Source organism: Oncorhynchus tshawytscha, linkage group LG14 (genome assembly GCF_018296145.1).
Source record: "Oncorhynchus tshawytscha isolate Ot180627B linkage group LG14, Otsh_v2.0, whole genome shotgun sequence".
Taxonomy (NCBI): Eukaryota; Metazoa; Chordata; class Actinopteri; order Salmoniformes; family Salmonidae; genus Oncorhynchus; species Oncorhynchus tshawytscha.
In genome coordinates, this window is record NC_056442.1 from 20,101,362 (window position 1) to 20,117,381 (window position 16,020).

At 46.6% G+C, this 16,020-nt stretch overlaps 1 protein-coding gene across 2 annotated transcripts; it reads left to right on the forward strand.

Moving 5' to 3' along the window:
* The first annotated feature begins 505 nt into the window (after positions 1–505).
* Positions 506–12,912, forward strand: LOC112266674 (reticulon-2). Of its 2 annotated transcripts, XM_042297111.1 has the most exons (10): positions 506–654; positions 1,766–1,819; positions 2,408–2,929; positions 3,675–3,887; positions 8,593–8,800; positions 9,377–9,515; positions 11,703–11,772; positions 12,059–12,105; positions 12,215–12,273; positions 12,510–12,912. In XM_042297111.1, the coding sequence occupies exons 1-10, from the start codon at positions 624–626 to the stop codon at positions 12,583–12,585; spliced, it is 1,419 nt and encodes a 472-aa protein (XP_042153045.1). In that variant the 5' UTR covers positions 506–623; the 3' UTR covers positions 12,586–12,912. The 2 variants fall into 2 exon arrangements, with proteins under 2 accessions (XP_042153045.1, XP_024300124.1); XM_024444356.2 differs by lacking the exons at positions 506–654; positions 1,766–1,819; positions 2,408–2,929; positions 3,675–3,887 and adding an exon at positions 5,998–6,121.
* The last annotated feature ends 3,108 nt before the right edge of the window (positions 12,913–16,020 follow it).

A 16,020-nucleotide genomic window follows, 5' to 3' on the forward strand; every position in this document is an offset into this window, starting at 1 on the left:
CGCCAGACAATCTACAAATGCACCCTTCTGCTGTGTCTAGCAGTCTCACACGTGGGTTATACGAAACACCTAGTACGTCTGTCTGTGTGTGGGAGGGTGCAAAAGGACATGTATTTTTAATGAGCTCGATTATTTCCCTTTGTTATGTGCATGCAACAAGGCAAAGCCCCGTAAGGTGCTTATGTGAATTTACAAAAGCAGAGATATGCTCCGCTCAGCTGGATGCACGCACTAATGATTAGACAATGAATGGGAAGAGGGAAACACACACGCACACACACACACTCTTTCTCTGGCTCTGCCTGTGCTGCTCCCCTGCTGTCATGGTGACGTGAGAGCAAGAGAGGGAGGGAGGGAGGGGAAAAGAGGAAAAGAGAGAGCAGGAGAGGGAGGTAGGGAGGGGCCCGTGAGCGAGAGGAGGAAGCGGATGGTAAATAGAGGGAGAGCCAGAGACAACAGCAGTGCTGCATCGGTGGAACAAGAAAGAGAGGGAGGGAGGTGGAAGAGGGATAAAGCACGAGAGAGAGAGAGAGAGAGAGAGAGAGAGAGAGAGAGAGAGAGAGATCCAGAGGAAGAGAGGGGGGCTTCCAGACTGGATGGGCCCAGCGGTGCCTTGATGGAGCATGGGCCAGGTTCTAGGATTCTCCCGCTGCAGTGAGTGTGTCAGTTTTTGTCTGTCTGTCTGTCTGTCTTTCGCATCCCAATATATCTGTATAGCATCTGTACTAGCCATGTGCATGGCCATCACTCTCCCCTCTCTTTCTCTCCCTCCCTCTCTTTCTCTAGCTTCCTCCCTTGATAAACACATGGTTGAAAGGATGGATGGATGGATGCAGTGCAGTGGCAGACACACCTCTTTCTTCTCTTTTGTAGAGACCATTGCAGTTGTGTATGTGTGTTCTCAGGATGTGTCGGCTGTGTGTGTGTGTTCTCATTGGCTGAGCACTGGTTATGTGTGTGTGTTTGTGTCTGGTATTATGTGTGTTTGTGTGTGTGTGTTTGAGATAGATGAGGATGAAAAAAAGCTGCGTGTTGTTTTGCTGTCTTCATTTTAGCCAGGGCTGCCTGATCTATTGGGTGATCTGAGGCAGGAGGCTTGCTAATGTAGTGAAGGCCTCTCGCCTGCCTGCTTTGCCAGAGCTGATCTGTGCTGTCCGAGGGGGAACATACTGCAGTTAGCTGTTAGCATTATATATGCAAACACTAATGACATTTCTTTTAAATACTGGGTCTTGGAAAAAGGCTACTCAAATGCCTGGATTCAAGCCATGGATTCTCCTAAAAAAAACATAGAAATAAAAACCTTTCATTTGCTCTCTCAGTCTCATCTCAATGTATCGAGACACTTGAAATACAGCAGGTCATCTGAGAATAGGCTACGTGTGGTATAATGCTTTTCTGCGCAATGTACTGCTTTTGAATGTGATACAATGCTTTAATAGGTGATATTGAATGCTTTAGTAGGTGATGTTGAGAGGAAAACTGTTATCTTGATAGTGTCCTCTCTCTAGGCTTATATGCAAATAGGCCTTGGCTAAAAGTTGCAGACATCGAAATAGAAGGAAGAGAGGAGTTGTAGACATAGACGCTATAGAACAGTCTCCAGTTTGGCCAAGCGGCCATTCTTAATCAGTTGTAAATCAGTAGTTATTTAAGATAAAAAATTGTCTGTTTGATACTATACATTTCATAACTGTGGTTACGATAGTTCCCCAGCCAATGGTAATAAACACGTCTCTGATGAATCTGGTTCTTTTTCTTCCAGAGGAATATGGTTCTGTCTCCTCCACACCTGATTCAACATCTCCCTGCACTGAAGGTAACATCACACAAGGCATACACACTGTACACGTTTAGAAATGGACGGTGTGAATGATTGAACTTCAATATGTGAGAATCATGATATGGGAGAAAAGAAAATCATACTATGACATGTCCACAAAGTCTATAGGTGTAGCCTGAGATTGATTGTGTCGATTTGTTCGTTTGAATCTGGAAACATGACTCCCCATCAAATGTGTTTTGCATCTTTGGATGTTGCCCTTTCATCCAGACAAAGCATGTTGCGCTTCACCGGGCTGTCCCAACTCAGCGCTCAAAAACATCAGAGGACGTGTAGATGAGTAAAGCAACGTCAAACGGCTGCTCCATAGACATTAACGTCACAGAACATGGGACATGGTTTTGGAATGATATTGCGTGCTTGCATAGCTTTACCTCCTAGGATGAAAGTTTCCAATGTAATGGTTGAAGTTTTTAGCTAAGTTTATAGCTTTAAAAAAAAAAACGTATACAATTTCAATGTATAACGTGGATACAGGACAGAATAACAAATATAAAAAATACAAAAATACTAAAAGCAATATAGGTTTTGCTTTAAGGCTTTTCCTGTGCCTGTTCTCTCCAGGTGGGAATGAGGAGTCTGAGCTGTACGACCTGCAGACGGCCAGGGAGTGGTCTGACGAAGAAGATGGGGGTCCGGAGGATGATGACGGTGGAGCTTCATCCCCCTCCATTTGGGGGACCCCGAGACAGAACTCCTTCGAGCCCACCTTCTCCTACATCGCCATCGCCGAGGCCGAGGCAGGCGGATCCTCACGACATCATCGTGACTCATCGTCAGGGAGCCGGCGGAGGAGCGGGGCCAGGGGAGGCCGCACCTCCCTGAGCCGCACGGACACCGTGGAAATGCTCCTCCCCCTGGACTCCCCCGACGTGGAGTGGGACCCCCACGCCTTCCTCGCCCGAGAGGAGGAGGAGGAGAGGGAGCAGGAGGAAAGGGATAGGGAGGTCCACAGACAGACTGAGACAGTCCATGCATCTCTCCTAGATACTGAGATTGAACCTCAGGAGAGGGACACAGAGACCCAGAGAAGGGAGACAGAGCCCCTGGAGCCCCGGCACTACAGTCCCTCAGAGAGCCCACAGGGTGAGCTCACTATGGGGCAGTGGGGATGGGATGGGGGGTAGATGGGATCAGGGTAGATAGACCTGCATGGAACTACATGGAGCTACAGATAAAAGCAGAAGCTACTGCATCTTTTCAGGCTTTCTAGCCATTGAAATCACACAGTGGGCAAGGAAACTGCTCGAGGGTAAATGGATGTAAACTCTATGTTTGAAAATGGGTGACGTGTCCCATTTGATGGTACATAACATGGCTTACACACAACACAACCGAGTTGAGCTAATACTATGTATGTGTGTGTGTGTGTGTGTGTGTGTGTGTGTGTGTGTGTGTGTGTGTGTGTGTGTGTGTGTGTGTGTGTGTGTGTGTGTGTGTGTGTGTGTGTGTGTGTGTGTGTCTGTCTGTCTGTCTGTCTGTCTGTCTGTCTGTCTGTCTGTCTGTCTGTCTGTCTGTCTGTCTGTCTGTCTGTCTGTCTGTCTGTCTGTCTGTCTGTCTGTCTGTCTGTCACACCATGACCACAGACGAAGTCAGATACCACTGTGCTTAAGACTCCCTGGACAGCATGCTCTCTCCTGTTCTGTAGCGTCAAAATGAGCGCATTTGGTTATAAGATTTCTAAATCACTGTTCATTGTAAAGTAGGTGAGGCTAAATAATGACATTGTTTGATAAATTACACTTCTAGTTAATCTAATGCAACCTGGTTGTAGAATAACTTGATGCTGAGTGATGACATCATCACAATGACCTTGTGTTCTGTTTCTCAGCGGCATCACCGCCCCCTGAACCTGAGTCTCTTGTAACCATGGAAACCCAGGTCACAACGCTCACGGCCGCGCGACCAAGAGGCGGCCTCACCGATGACGTGCCATCCGCTTCCTCCACCTCCATTGGTCGAAACACTCAGGAAGAGCTGGTCAGCGAACAGTGGTTTTCAGCATTCAGCCTATCAGGCCCCGCGTTATGCATCCACGTAGCAGGTAACGTTTGTAGCACATCTTGTCTATTTCTATGTGACTTTCCTATCTTGGATCTATCTTTTACATTTTGAACATCTACCATCCCCTTGCCTTTGCCCAAATCAATCTATTTTGGCTTCTACTACATTATCTTACGTCACATAGCAAGTCTGGCAACGCGGTTGTTCTAGAATGACGCCATCTGTCGGAAGACAATGACCCCTACCCTGATACCTCACTCCCAACCCCTACCCTGATACCTCACTCCCAACCCCTACCCTGATACCTCACTCCCAACCCCTACCCTGATACCTCACTCCCAACCCCTACCCTGATACCTCACTCCCAACCCCTTCCCTGATACCTCACTCCCAACCCCTACCCCTACCCTGATACCCCTGATACCTCACTCCCAACCCCTACACTGATACCTCCCTCCCAACCCCTACCCTGATACCTCACTCCCAACCCCTTCCCTGATACCTCACTCCCAACCCCTACCCTGATACCTCACTCCCAACCCCTACTCTGATACCTCACTCCCAACCCCTACCCTGATACCTCACTCCCAACCCCTTCCTCAATACGTTGCTGAGAGCACAAAGCCTTCCTCAATCGATCCTTTTCAAACCATACTGGAAATAAAGATAACCCTCTCACTGCTTGAGCAACACGGACCCTGGAATGTAATTCCGCCGTGAGCCCTGAGTGTTCCATTGTGTCTCCATGGCAACATTCCCTTGGGATTCCCGAGAGCTAATGGTCTACTTGCGCAACAAACAAACAAAAAATCTGTCTTGTTTTCCTGGTTTGTCTGTATGTATGTCTGCTCGTACATGCACGCTGACACCCATATCTTTTCGCATCCCTTGGATCACTGTACACATGATAAAGCGAATGTGAGACAGGGCAGTGAAGGAGAGAGAGAGAGGAAATGTCTATTCTTTTGGAACTTTCATGAGTCATGTTTACTGTTCATTTTTTATTGTTTATTTCAATTTGGTTTAGTATTTATTTCACGTGCTTTGGCAATGTAAACATATGTTTCCCATGCCATTAAGGCCCCTTGAATTGAAATTGAGAGAGAGAGAGCAGGGGTGAGACAGATGAAATCTATCTTCTCCGGACTCCATGGTCGATATGGATCACTCTTCAAGGGGGGCGCCACTCAATATGGACCTCTGGCATGTCTTCCAATCTTATTATAGTGGGTGGACTGGGGGGTGGCTGGCCCGGGGGCTGGGTGGACTGGGGGCTGGGTGGACTGTACTGTCCACTCCCCCTCACACTGACACTGGGTGATTAATGGCTGGTCAAGCTGTTGACAGGCTTGAAGGGTTTCTAGATATCATGTAAAGCAAACCATCTGGTTTCTGTATCAGAATGGGGCTGAATGTGTCAGAACATGTTTTACTCCCCATGTTTATTGTTAGGTTGGACTAGCCGGTTACAGGTTAGACTACCCCTATGTGCATCTGAAAAATTTGAGGCTATTTGAGCTATTGTCTGCACTCTTACAAAAAAAAAGGTGCTATCTAGAACCTGAAAGGGTTCTTTGGCTGTCCCCATAGGAGAACCCTTTGAACAACCCTTTTTTTGTTCAAGGTAGAACCCTTTCCACAGAGGGTTCTACTTGGACCCAAAAAGGGTTCTCCCATGAGGACAGTCAAAGAACCCTTTCTAAGAGTGTGTACTTACGGGTAGCACGGTACCGTATGTATGTCACAATAATGTGCATTTACTTCTATGCCTGCTCCTTTGTTAGCTGTTGCCTGTTCGGTCTCTGCTTACGTAAGTGTTTTGTGTAATTCTCTGTCTGTGTCTATGTCCGTTTCCGTGTGAGTGTTTCTCTCTGAATGTCTGTGGTTATGTCTCTTTGGGTCTCTAGTGGTTTTGTATGTCCTCTATGTTATCCAGCTGTGGCTGTCTATGTGTATACCAAAATGTTTCTCTGTCTCAAGGTTTGTCTCTGTCTGTGCATGTACTAAATGTGTGAATAAGTGAATGTACTGGGTATCTTATCTTACAGTATCTCTATATCTATCTGTCTATCTACATTGGAGTCTCCATGAGTCTTGAGGGGGCGGGCCCTGTTGGGCAGATTATTTTTGGCTGAAAGGTCTCTGTACTGCTGACGGGGCAGGGGAGGCCAAAAACAGCTCAGAGTGGCAGAGAGAGAGCAGGGGGACTGCGTGAGAGTCAAAGCGAGAGAAGGGGGATCGCCTGAGCAGCAACCAAAATGGCCAACATTAATGGTAAGACCCTGGCCTCAGAGAGACAAGATGGAGACAGTATGAGACGGTGGCAGTCGGCACCGTGAATGGACTAGGCGGGGAGGCAAGGGACCTATTGAATGGGCCAAGCAGTGTCTCTTTTTAGACACCGGCAAGATCAGGGCACAGTTAGAGTTTCAGTGCCTATCGTCCACAGCCGTCGGGGCGTTTCCACATGTAGGGACTGACTGTCTGTCCACTGCAGAGCCGTGCATGTAGTGACCGTGAGTTTGGAGAGGAGTCTGAACGTCAGGAGACCAGCTACAGCCATGGGTCTTTGGGGGGATTTTGACCACTCACTGACCAGGAGTGTTTGAGACCGTACCAACTGTGCAGAGTTATGTGGGTCTGCCTGCTTAGCAATGGGACCAGTATCGCAATGTTTTTTTTCCATGGCAAAAACAACACTTTTTGGTCCATTAAAAATCTGCTCATCCCATCCCTAGAGGTGACCATCCGGAGTTGTGTTATAGCTTTGTTACAGCATGTAGGGGCCATCTGTGTGGTTGTTTCTGTATGTAAGAGGCTAGTAGCGTGATCTGCTGATCTGTGCCCCCATTTGACAGGGTTACCTCTTTGGGCAGCAGGGTTGGCAGAGCCAAGGTGTTTCACAGGGTCACTCTGGGACTTCCCGCACGCACCGTAGTGTTACAATGGCTGGGTGGTGGTTATAGTTGTGGTGGTAAGTAATGCCAGGTCAGGCTGCCAATTGGTTGACTGGTAATGTCTCATGTTGATGTAACGATTGAGTCATTCACGGTCAGGCAGACAGTGCTCAGCTCTGTGTTGGTTAGTTCAGTCAGAGGAGTGCTGTGTGTGTGTGTGTGTGTGTGTGTGTGTGTGTGTGTGTGTGTGTGTGTGTGTGTGTGTGTGTGTGTGTGTGTGTGTGTGTGTGTGTGTGTGTGTGTGTGCGTGTGTGTGTGCGTGCGTGCGCGTGTGTGTGTGTGTGTGTATTCCCCCCCCCCTTCCCCGCTTCATGTTGTCTGTACTCTTCTCAGAGAGTTCATTATATCACTATATAAACATCAACCAATATAGTCATGGCTTAGTATAGAGTCAACCTATTGGACCGTAGTCTAACTTGCTGTGGTATGTCTTCCTTTTCTTAGTGCACTTAGTCTGTGCATTGAACGGTCTTACCATGTGCTGGTCAATGTCGCAAAGTGCCAACACATCAAAGAGGGCTGTTTGCTACAGTTCCACCTGTTGGGACAATGGACAGGTGTGTGTGTGCTGGAGGCTTTGTGGGTATAAAAAGTCTGTGGTAATGTTTATAAATAGTCCTCCTGCTGGTCAGATATATCAGTGCACTCTATTCTAATTCCCAGGCTCACTCATACACTAATAGCCATGGAGTGACCACATGCCTTTGTCACTGCAGTTTACCACGTCCGAGGGTTAGCGAGCTGCTGGTGTTCAGCTTTATTACACTGTGCTATCAGTGTTTTGGTTGTAATGTTTGTTTTGTTTGTAGCTACTTTTAACTATTCCATGGAGGGGTTAGGCCAGGGGAGCCTTCATTTTGACACTGAGAGGGCCCAGTCGCAGCGGCTCCAGTTGCTGGGTGACTGATCGAGGGAGACGGACAGGGTGCAGAGAGGGGGTGGTAGCGGGCTTGAAGACTGTCAGCAGGTGCTCTCCGAGTCAACATTTAAATTCAGTGTTCCTGCAAAGTCCCTCTCTCCTCTCCTCTTTTCTTTCCTCTTCTCTCTCCCTTCCTCTATACCAGGGGTGGGCAACTCCAGTCCTCTGGAGCATGATTGGTGTCACAGTTTTGCCCCAGCTAACACACCTGACTTCAACAATCAACTAATCATGATCTTCAGTTTAGAATGCAATTTGATTAATCAGGTGTGTTTGCTAGGGATGGAGAAAAAGTGTGACACCACTCAGGCCCTGGAGGACTGGAGTTGCCCACCCCTGCTCTATACAGAGTGCAGGCTATATTAAGCCCAGGTTAGGCTTGACGTCTCCCCCTGCCCCTGTGTGTGTGTTTTCTCTCTGCCTGGTGATCACTGTCCCTCTGCTCTGCCTAGGCACAGCTGAAAGGCCTTCTGGCCCACCGAACACTGGAGAGTCAGAGCCAAACAGGGACTGACTGGCTGGTGATGCTGTGGGGGTTTTGTTAAAAGCACATAGGCAGGAACAGTGAGGAGGAGAGACTTGCAGCTGTGACTGTCCTTGCTGCCTTTCGCAAACCAACTAAAATAGAGGACCTGTCAAATGCAATGGGCTCTGTCCCCTCCCCCACCCTGCTTCAATGAAGACTCCTGAGTCCATGTTAGCTTCCACTCTGTTCCTCATTGGTTTATATGTGAAGAGAACATGTAGACTATGAAACTTTCTTATTTCTCCACCTTTTCTCCCTCTCTTGTCAATTCCCCTCCCCCATCCCTCTGTTACCATCTATTCTCCTCTGCTCTCCCCTCCTCTCTCCCTCCTCCTCTCCTCAGTGATGGATCTGATCTACTGGAAGGACACAGAGCGTACAGGCATGGTATTCACAGGGCTGGTGGTTGGCCTGCTGTCCTTGTTCCAGCTCAGCATCATCACAGTCATCTCCACCATCTCCCTGGGCGTCCTGTGCTTCACCGTCTCAGTCAGCCTCTACTATAAAATCCTGCAAGTGCTCAACATGGGAGACGGAGTGCACCCTTTCAAGTGAGTGACTCGCCAGTCCTCTCCTCTTTTCTCTCATCCCCCACTCCCTTCCACTCTTGTTTATTTCCTCTCTTCTCTAATGATGCAGTGGGAGTGGAATTCAGGAATAGTTTCTTAATGGGCTGGATTCCCCTCACCTCCCAAAATAAATCCTGCCTGGGCTCACAGTCCAGTGGGCTTACCTTTAAAAAAAAATGACAGTGTGTTTTATGATTTGTTTAGGCTAACCACTGCTGTTTGATGAAAAACAGTCGATAGACTTCATCCATCAGGATCTGAAAGGAACGTTTTACTTTAGTATCTGCGCTGCTGGAAATAACCGAGGCATGAGACAACAAACTGTGCATGCATCCGGGTGTGTTGGTGGCGACGACCACTCATTTTCTAATCAACACCCTCTTCCCTGCTTCCTTGACCCTGGACTCTATCTCCATCACTCCACCTCTATACTGAGCCCTCCTTTTCTACCCCCCTCTCTTTCTCTCCTCAGGGCGTATCTGGACCTGGAATCTATCTCCATCACTCCACCTCTATACTGAGCCCTCCTTTTCTACCCCCCTCTCTTTCTCTCCTCAGGGCGTATCTGGACCTGGACATCAGTTTCAGTGGGGAGCTGGCGGACCAATACACGCAGAAGACCATCGTCACAGTCGTCTCTGCTGCTAACTCACTCAAGAATCTCTTCCTGGTTGGAAACCTCTTTGACTCTCTCAAGGTGAGACTGCCTGGGTGTTGGATCTCATCGATCTTCATCTGGAATTGGCCAGAATATGTCTGTGTAACTTTTTTATATGCTCCCCTTTCGACGGCTCCTCTCGATTTCTAGTTCGTTCACTTAAGGTTCAAGTAACTTTTTACACAAGGAAGTCCTTCAGAATGGCATAGACCTTTAGTCCCTAAAAATACGCCCTCTGTCTCTCTCTCTCTCTCTCTCTTTCTCTCTCTCTCTGTCTTGCTCTCTCTCCCTCTCTTTGTCTGTCTTTTAATCTCCTTCCCTTCTTCTTGTCTTTTGAACCCTGTCCACTATCGTGTTTACAGGAGGCCATCTTGTCATTGCGGATTTACTTCACCATTACTACATCTAGCTGTCTGGGCTCTTCTCTCTTTCATTCGAGCAGGCATCCCTCCCTCCCCTTTCTCTATCCATCTTTTTCTCTTTCTCTGTTCTGTTCTGTACTGGCATCAGCCTGCCTCCCCGTTCACTGGAGATGACGACGTTGTTATGCCTTCCGTCGCCAAATGACGACTGTGTTTCCGAACAACGCCGCTATCAGAGACAGCTGCTGTCATACCCACAACTCACGGTGGCTCATACGATTGTGATAATCATGTACATACAGTCCCGCAGCTTGAAATGTGTCCTTGTTTTCGGTCGCATCGGAGTGGCATCCATTTAGTACAGCCTTTTCTTACCCAAAGTCACTACAGGTAAACTTTTATTGGGTTTGCATAGCAGTAGCGGGCCTGGAGAGCCATCACAATGCTGCAGTGTTATGAAGGAACTGATCATTGGAGTGCCTGTACAGATACACTACTGCCCTACATGTTTACATTAAGAATCACAGAAAACATCCTATCAAAAAATTATTTTGCTTTTGCCAGAAAACTGGCAGCAAAAGCACAATTGTGAGTTTGTAGAACTTCGGGTTTGTATTCAATTTTGCATTGCGAACGATACACAACAAAGAAAACGGGTCGTATTGTAAGGGTAACAATAAGAAACATCTTCCCTTTACAAGTGTCCGTGAGTGCTCTCCAAGCATTGCAGTGGTGTCATTTTTTTATGGAGGCTAAAACAACATAGTGCTCATGCGAAGGTTACTTTTAACAGTTTGCCGAGGCCATTCAAGGGCTCTTGTCCTTTCCTTCTCCCCATCCTATGTATGCGTTTCATACAGAACATGAAAAAAAGGTGCTATCTAGAACCTGAAAGGGTTCTTCAGCTGTTCCCATAGGATAACCCTTTGAAGAACCCTTTTTGGTTGCAGGTAGAACCTTTTCTACAGAGGGTCAGTCCTGACATATCGGTGAAGCATGTTCCCTTGTCATAGTAAGGCAAAACATACAGCAGATGTTGTATGCTTGCAAACTTCCGGCTAATGACAAAATCTAAAGCTCAATTCGTTGTCAAATGATAAAGCGTTTCTGCTAGAAACCTTCCTTTTAGACTTCATTCATTTTGTCTCCGGTTTACCAGGAAAGTAGAGCTAAAACATTTGGCACGTTGAATCAACAACAGTCATATTGGTTGCACCATAATGCTTCAAGGGTTAAATGTAAATTAGCAGCAGGAGTACTTAGTGTGACTTATCTCGGTTTAGTGAGAGCCAGTGTGACTGTGCCACGTAGCCTTGAGCCTGAGCCCCAGAAGCCCCTGAGTCCTGCGGTCTCAACCCTGACCTGGCCGGTATGTGACATGGGACACAGGTGGCTGTTCACCCAGTTACAGGGTACGAGAGGAGTTTCGTCTTCTCTGAGAGGTTGGGGGGGGGGGTCACATTTCAGGATGGTGGTACGGGCCCTAAGTGACAACCCACTGAGCTGTATTGCATCAACTCCAGCAGGATTGTGGCAGATGATCTGGGAAACATGTACTCATTCATTTGTCAGGGACCATGTGCAATTTTAACATATAATGCATGCATTCATTTACATATTACATTTGAGTCCTTTGGCAGACGAGCTTATCCAGAGTGACTTACAGTTCAGTGCTTTCATCTTAAGATAGCCAGGTGGGACAACCACCCACACTTCAAATGTACGCACGCATGACTAAGTTGCAATGGCTAAAGTCGTCCGCTAAATATGTTTACATTTTGATGGGATTTGCCATGCTTCATGCAAAGAGTACATTCAATTGTGTATGTGGAGCTCACTGTGTGTTTCCTCCCGTTCTTCCCAGCTCCTGGCTCTGATGTACCTGGTGACTTTCCTGGGAGTCCTGTGTAACGGCCTTACAGTGCTCATCATTGGTGAGAATCACAGACACCGTTAGCATCAGCATTTGAATAACTTTATTGTATTGCCATTCAATAATCACGACGTCCCGTTTGTCCTGTGGAGACGGACACCATTGGTTGACGAATGCTGACGCTGTCGCAGATTGTACTTCTCGTATTTCAGTTGAAGACGGCGCTCACTGTATATTGTTTGATTTTAATAAAAGGGCGCGGGCCACGTTGTTAGCCTGAAGGAGCTGTGTACTCAATCAGAAGGCTCGACACATGCTCACTCCTCCCCTTCTGTCTTCTTCTCCAGCTGTGATCACTCTCTTCTCTCTACCACTGTTCTACAGGCAGCACCAGGTAAAATCTCACTCACGCTGCTCTCCTGATTAATTCAGCAAAAGGAGGTACTTCTGTCAATTGTTCAAATGACGTGTGTTTCTCACCAATACCTCTTTTGATGTTCCAGGCAAAAGTGGACGGCTTCTTTGCAGGAATTCAGGCAAAGATTGACAACGTCAAGGACATGTGAGTATGGCGCCATCTTATGGCACGACAGTGGAACGAAACATTCCTCTTTCCTTCCTGTAGTTTTCCATTGCAGCTCTGCAGACCCTGAACTGAATTCTGAATCACTGTGACATTTACTCAATTTGTAATAGCTGGCAGTATTGGAGAAATGGTATGGAAAAAGCATATAACCTTTGTCAATGACCAATTTAAATGAGATCATGTGACATTAACCCCTCTCTTTAATAATACAGTCTCCACAGAATTGCCCAAGGTGGTGGTCCCACCCCTGACCCAACCCCTGGCGGTGCGAAGCCCAAAACACAATGAGGAGTAACGGCGGACAGGAGAGGAGGATGAGGAGCAGAGAAGAGGAGGAGTTACAGGCTGTCACTCAGATGTCTTACTCGGCAGTCTGCTCAGAGCTCCAGAAGGCGGAGCTTCTGAGATTGGGCAGGTTGTGTGGGGAGTCGAAGCATGGGGTTGGGACACGATGATACTGTTATGGTGGGATAGGGTAGGTTGCTACTGGGTCAGGATGAGGGAACGGAAGTGATATCTGGACGAGAGTTGTTGCTGTTTCAAAGGGAGATTTAAGGCATGGCCTACATGGGGGATTGTGGCTTGAATGGTACAGACAGCTGCAGTCCAGTAAAATAATAAGACTGATTGGAACCTCTGATTCTAGGAGACCTGTGGGTTCCTTATTGACAGCTGTATATCTGAACAGAGGGAAGTAAAAACTTCAGTATAGAGTCCAGCAGGACTGGAGTTCACCAGGAGCTAGGACGGGGTCAGAAATTGGAGTTCACCAAACCAGAGTTCACCATTAGTTCAGCCTAAACCAGAGTTCAGACTTTTGTGCTCATGACGAGTGTGTGTGTGTGTGTGTGTGTGTGTGTGTGTGTGTGTGTGTGTGTGTGTGTGTGTGTGTGTGTGTGTGTGTGTGTGTGTGTGTGTGTGTGTGTGTGTGTGTGTGTGTGTGTGTGTGTGTGTGTGTGAGTGTATACACAGTATGTGTGAGTTGACATGCAGCTCGCTGATCTGAACCTGTTACCTGAGAACTATTAAAACCACAACAGTTCTTTTCATTTCAAATGTTCTGTTTCTTTTTGCCCACGTGATCATCCCCACAACATTTGGTGTTCATCGACGTTGAGCATCTTCCGTTCTTGTTTCAACAGACTGTACAACCAGTGAGGTTTCTAAAAATGGCCTTCAGCTGCAGGATGCAACAGCACAGTCAGAACCGGGCCTCGAAATGCATTTTCTGAATTCACAGTCGAGAAGACAATGATCAAAAATGTACACTGTATGACTTTTAAAGATCCAAATATCCGTGAGAATGGAATTGGGGGAAATGCAGTTAATTAGGATTTCATCTGAGATTGAGGTCAAATGAATCTGGGTAATACAGTACTGATTATTGACAGTTAAACCAGACATCTGATGTTGGAGTATTGAAACAGTTCTATTAATCTCCTTCATTGCCAGCCAGAATATGGTTTGATAATGACAGGACAATTGTTATGGAAACAGAGGCATGCACATGTCCTTCTGGAAATGCATCGAAAGTGTTCATACAAAGGAGTTGAAAAATAAAAGGGCTAGATGGACAATTTGAAGATCTATGGAGGGGGGTACTGTTACCCAAACGTTGAACCCCAATCACCCACACAGAGGGTACCCTCGAGCCTAATCTCTCGTGGACAGATGCACGCAAACGTAGGACGGTATGGTTGAGTCTGCCAACAGACTTTGGAATGAGATGACAAACGAGGAACTTTGCTCCAGTGTGCCGATTTTGATTTTTTTTTAAATATCACCTGACAAATCAAGATTTCACAGGTGTTTGTGTCTTTCAAATTTCAGAAGGGGAGGGAACATTTGGCCCATGTTTGGGCTGAGAGTTTCGGTTTAGGGGGGGTGGAGACTTATCTTGTTAGTATCTTTTTCTCATACATCTCACCCAAGAACCTAAATGAGCATCTGACGCAGTTTTGGGGTTTCTGTTTTAGTTTTGGGGTTTCTGAGATTACGTCTAGCATGAAAGGGTGTTCTGAGAGCGATGACTCAATGGGTGCCTTTCTATCTACAGTCCCATTAGTGCATGAACTGAATGACTTTGCCTGGCTAACCAAACGTCCCAACAAACGACTTAAACGACAGGGGGTCTCAGAGCGAAGTATGTGGCGAACATAGAGCAGCAGTGGAACAATTCCGTTGGAGAGTCGTCAGGGAATGAATGACTAGCTAGATAACTGCTCCTAGACTTCTTCTGGAACAGGCCATTCACGTTGGACTGAAACCAAGGCTTTTTTTTTTGTCATTTCACAATCATTTACAATCATCATCGTCATCACTACCATTTCAGTACAAAGAAACACTTCAGATTATGCCGCCACAGAAATTCCCACCTCCTTACATCTATTGCCTTCGGGTCCTCACCACAGCCTGGCAGTGTGCTTTAGTAATAACCCGAGACCTGTTTTTGAAGGGTACATTTCCCCCTGCCTTATTATTATTGTATGTTTTGACTGTGTGCCACAACTCTTAATTGTAAGAGTTAGAATTAACTTTATCCCAGGACATGGTTAGATGATCTGGCCTGTTCGCCAACACTTGATGTCTCCCTCCTATAGTATGTTGCACTGATCTCACTAGACGGGACTAGGGATGCCGGAAGCCCACGACAGACCTGAACCCTTGGTAGATTGGTAGATGGTGAATTGGAAGATGAGTGGTGAGATGGGTTATGGTTCGCAGGAAGACTTTATTACACGACCCCTTAGAAGAGGCAAGGACACGAGAGCAAGTCTTAACAAACCTCAAATTAAATGTCATTACTTGTATTATGCATAGACCAACATGAATAATTTTGTATGATCAAAAAACAAATGGGTCTCCAAACGTTGAATCTTGCAATAATATATATATATATTAGGCAAAATCTTGAAAAATAAATCAACATTTTGACGGGAGTCTAGTGTTTGATTCCTTTCTGCGTTTCACACCACCACCGTGTGTGTGTGTGTGTGTGTGTGTGTGTGTGTGTGTGTGTGTGTGTGTGTGTGTGTGTGTGTGTGTGTGTGTGTGTGTGTGTGTGTGTGTGTGTGTGTGTGTGTGTGTGTGTGTGTGTGTGTGTGTGTGTGTGAGAGAGAGAAGACCGAGTTTTTTAATGTAAACGTTTTAAAGCTCAACTAAAAGGAAAGAAAAAGAGGTAGAGCATTTTGATGACTAGCTTTTTTACCACAGGGAGGCGACAAAAGCTAACGCATGTACTGCAACAGTCATACTGTGTCACAGATTCATCGTGAGGGTGTCACTCCATTTTGATTGATGTTTTGAACACGACACTTACACTTGATGGACAGCCAGTTGGGATACTGTGAAGTCGCCTTGATTGGCGCCTTGACAGTGACTCTGCAGAATTGAATATGCAGAGATCCACGAGGCTGAGATATCTTTAGAATTGGTAAAGGGAAACCCCAATGGTAAAGTTAAACAGAAATGACGGAATCGACGGCAAATGCAGTACTGCCTGCTCAAGGCTCAAATATAGCGCTGTAGGCGACATAATTTATGGGCCTAGTCCAAACTCGACCATGGGCCTCACTGGAGTTTCAGTTTGTACTTTATTTAAAGGTTGGCAAGTGACAGAAGGATATTGGGCCTTTTAAACTGGGCTTACCTTGACAAGTCTCAACATGCCCTGACCTCAAACGAGGTGTTATTAATGTGTATTAGGCCTAGTTTGTAGGCACA

Bases quoted from the DNA above. Each gene is read 5' to 3' on its own strand.
- LOC112266674 (XM_042297111.1), top strand. From the start codon at position 624: ATGGGCCAGGTTCTAGGATTCTCCCGCTGCA. The intron at 11,773-12,058 runs GTGAGAATCACA...CTTCTTCTCCAG, and splicing joins CCTTACAGTGCTCATCATTG to CTGTGATCACTCTCTTCTCT. The intron at 12,274-12,509 runs GTGAGTATGGCG...TTAATAATACAG, and splicing joins ATTGACAACGTCAAGGACAT to TCTCCACAGAATTGCCCAAG.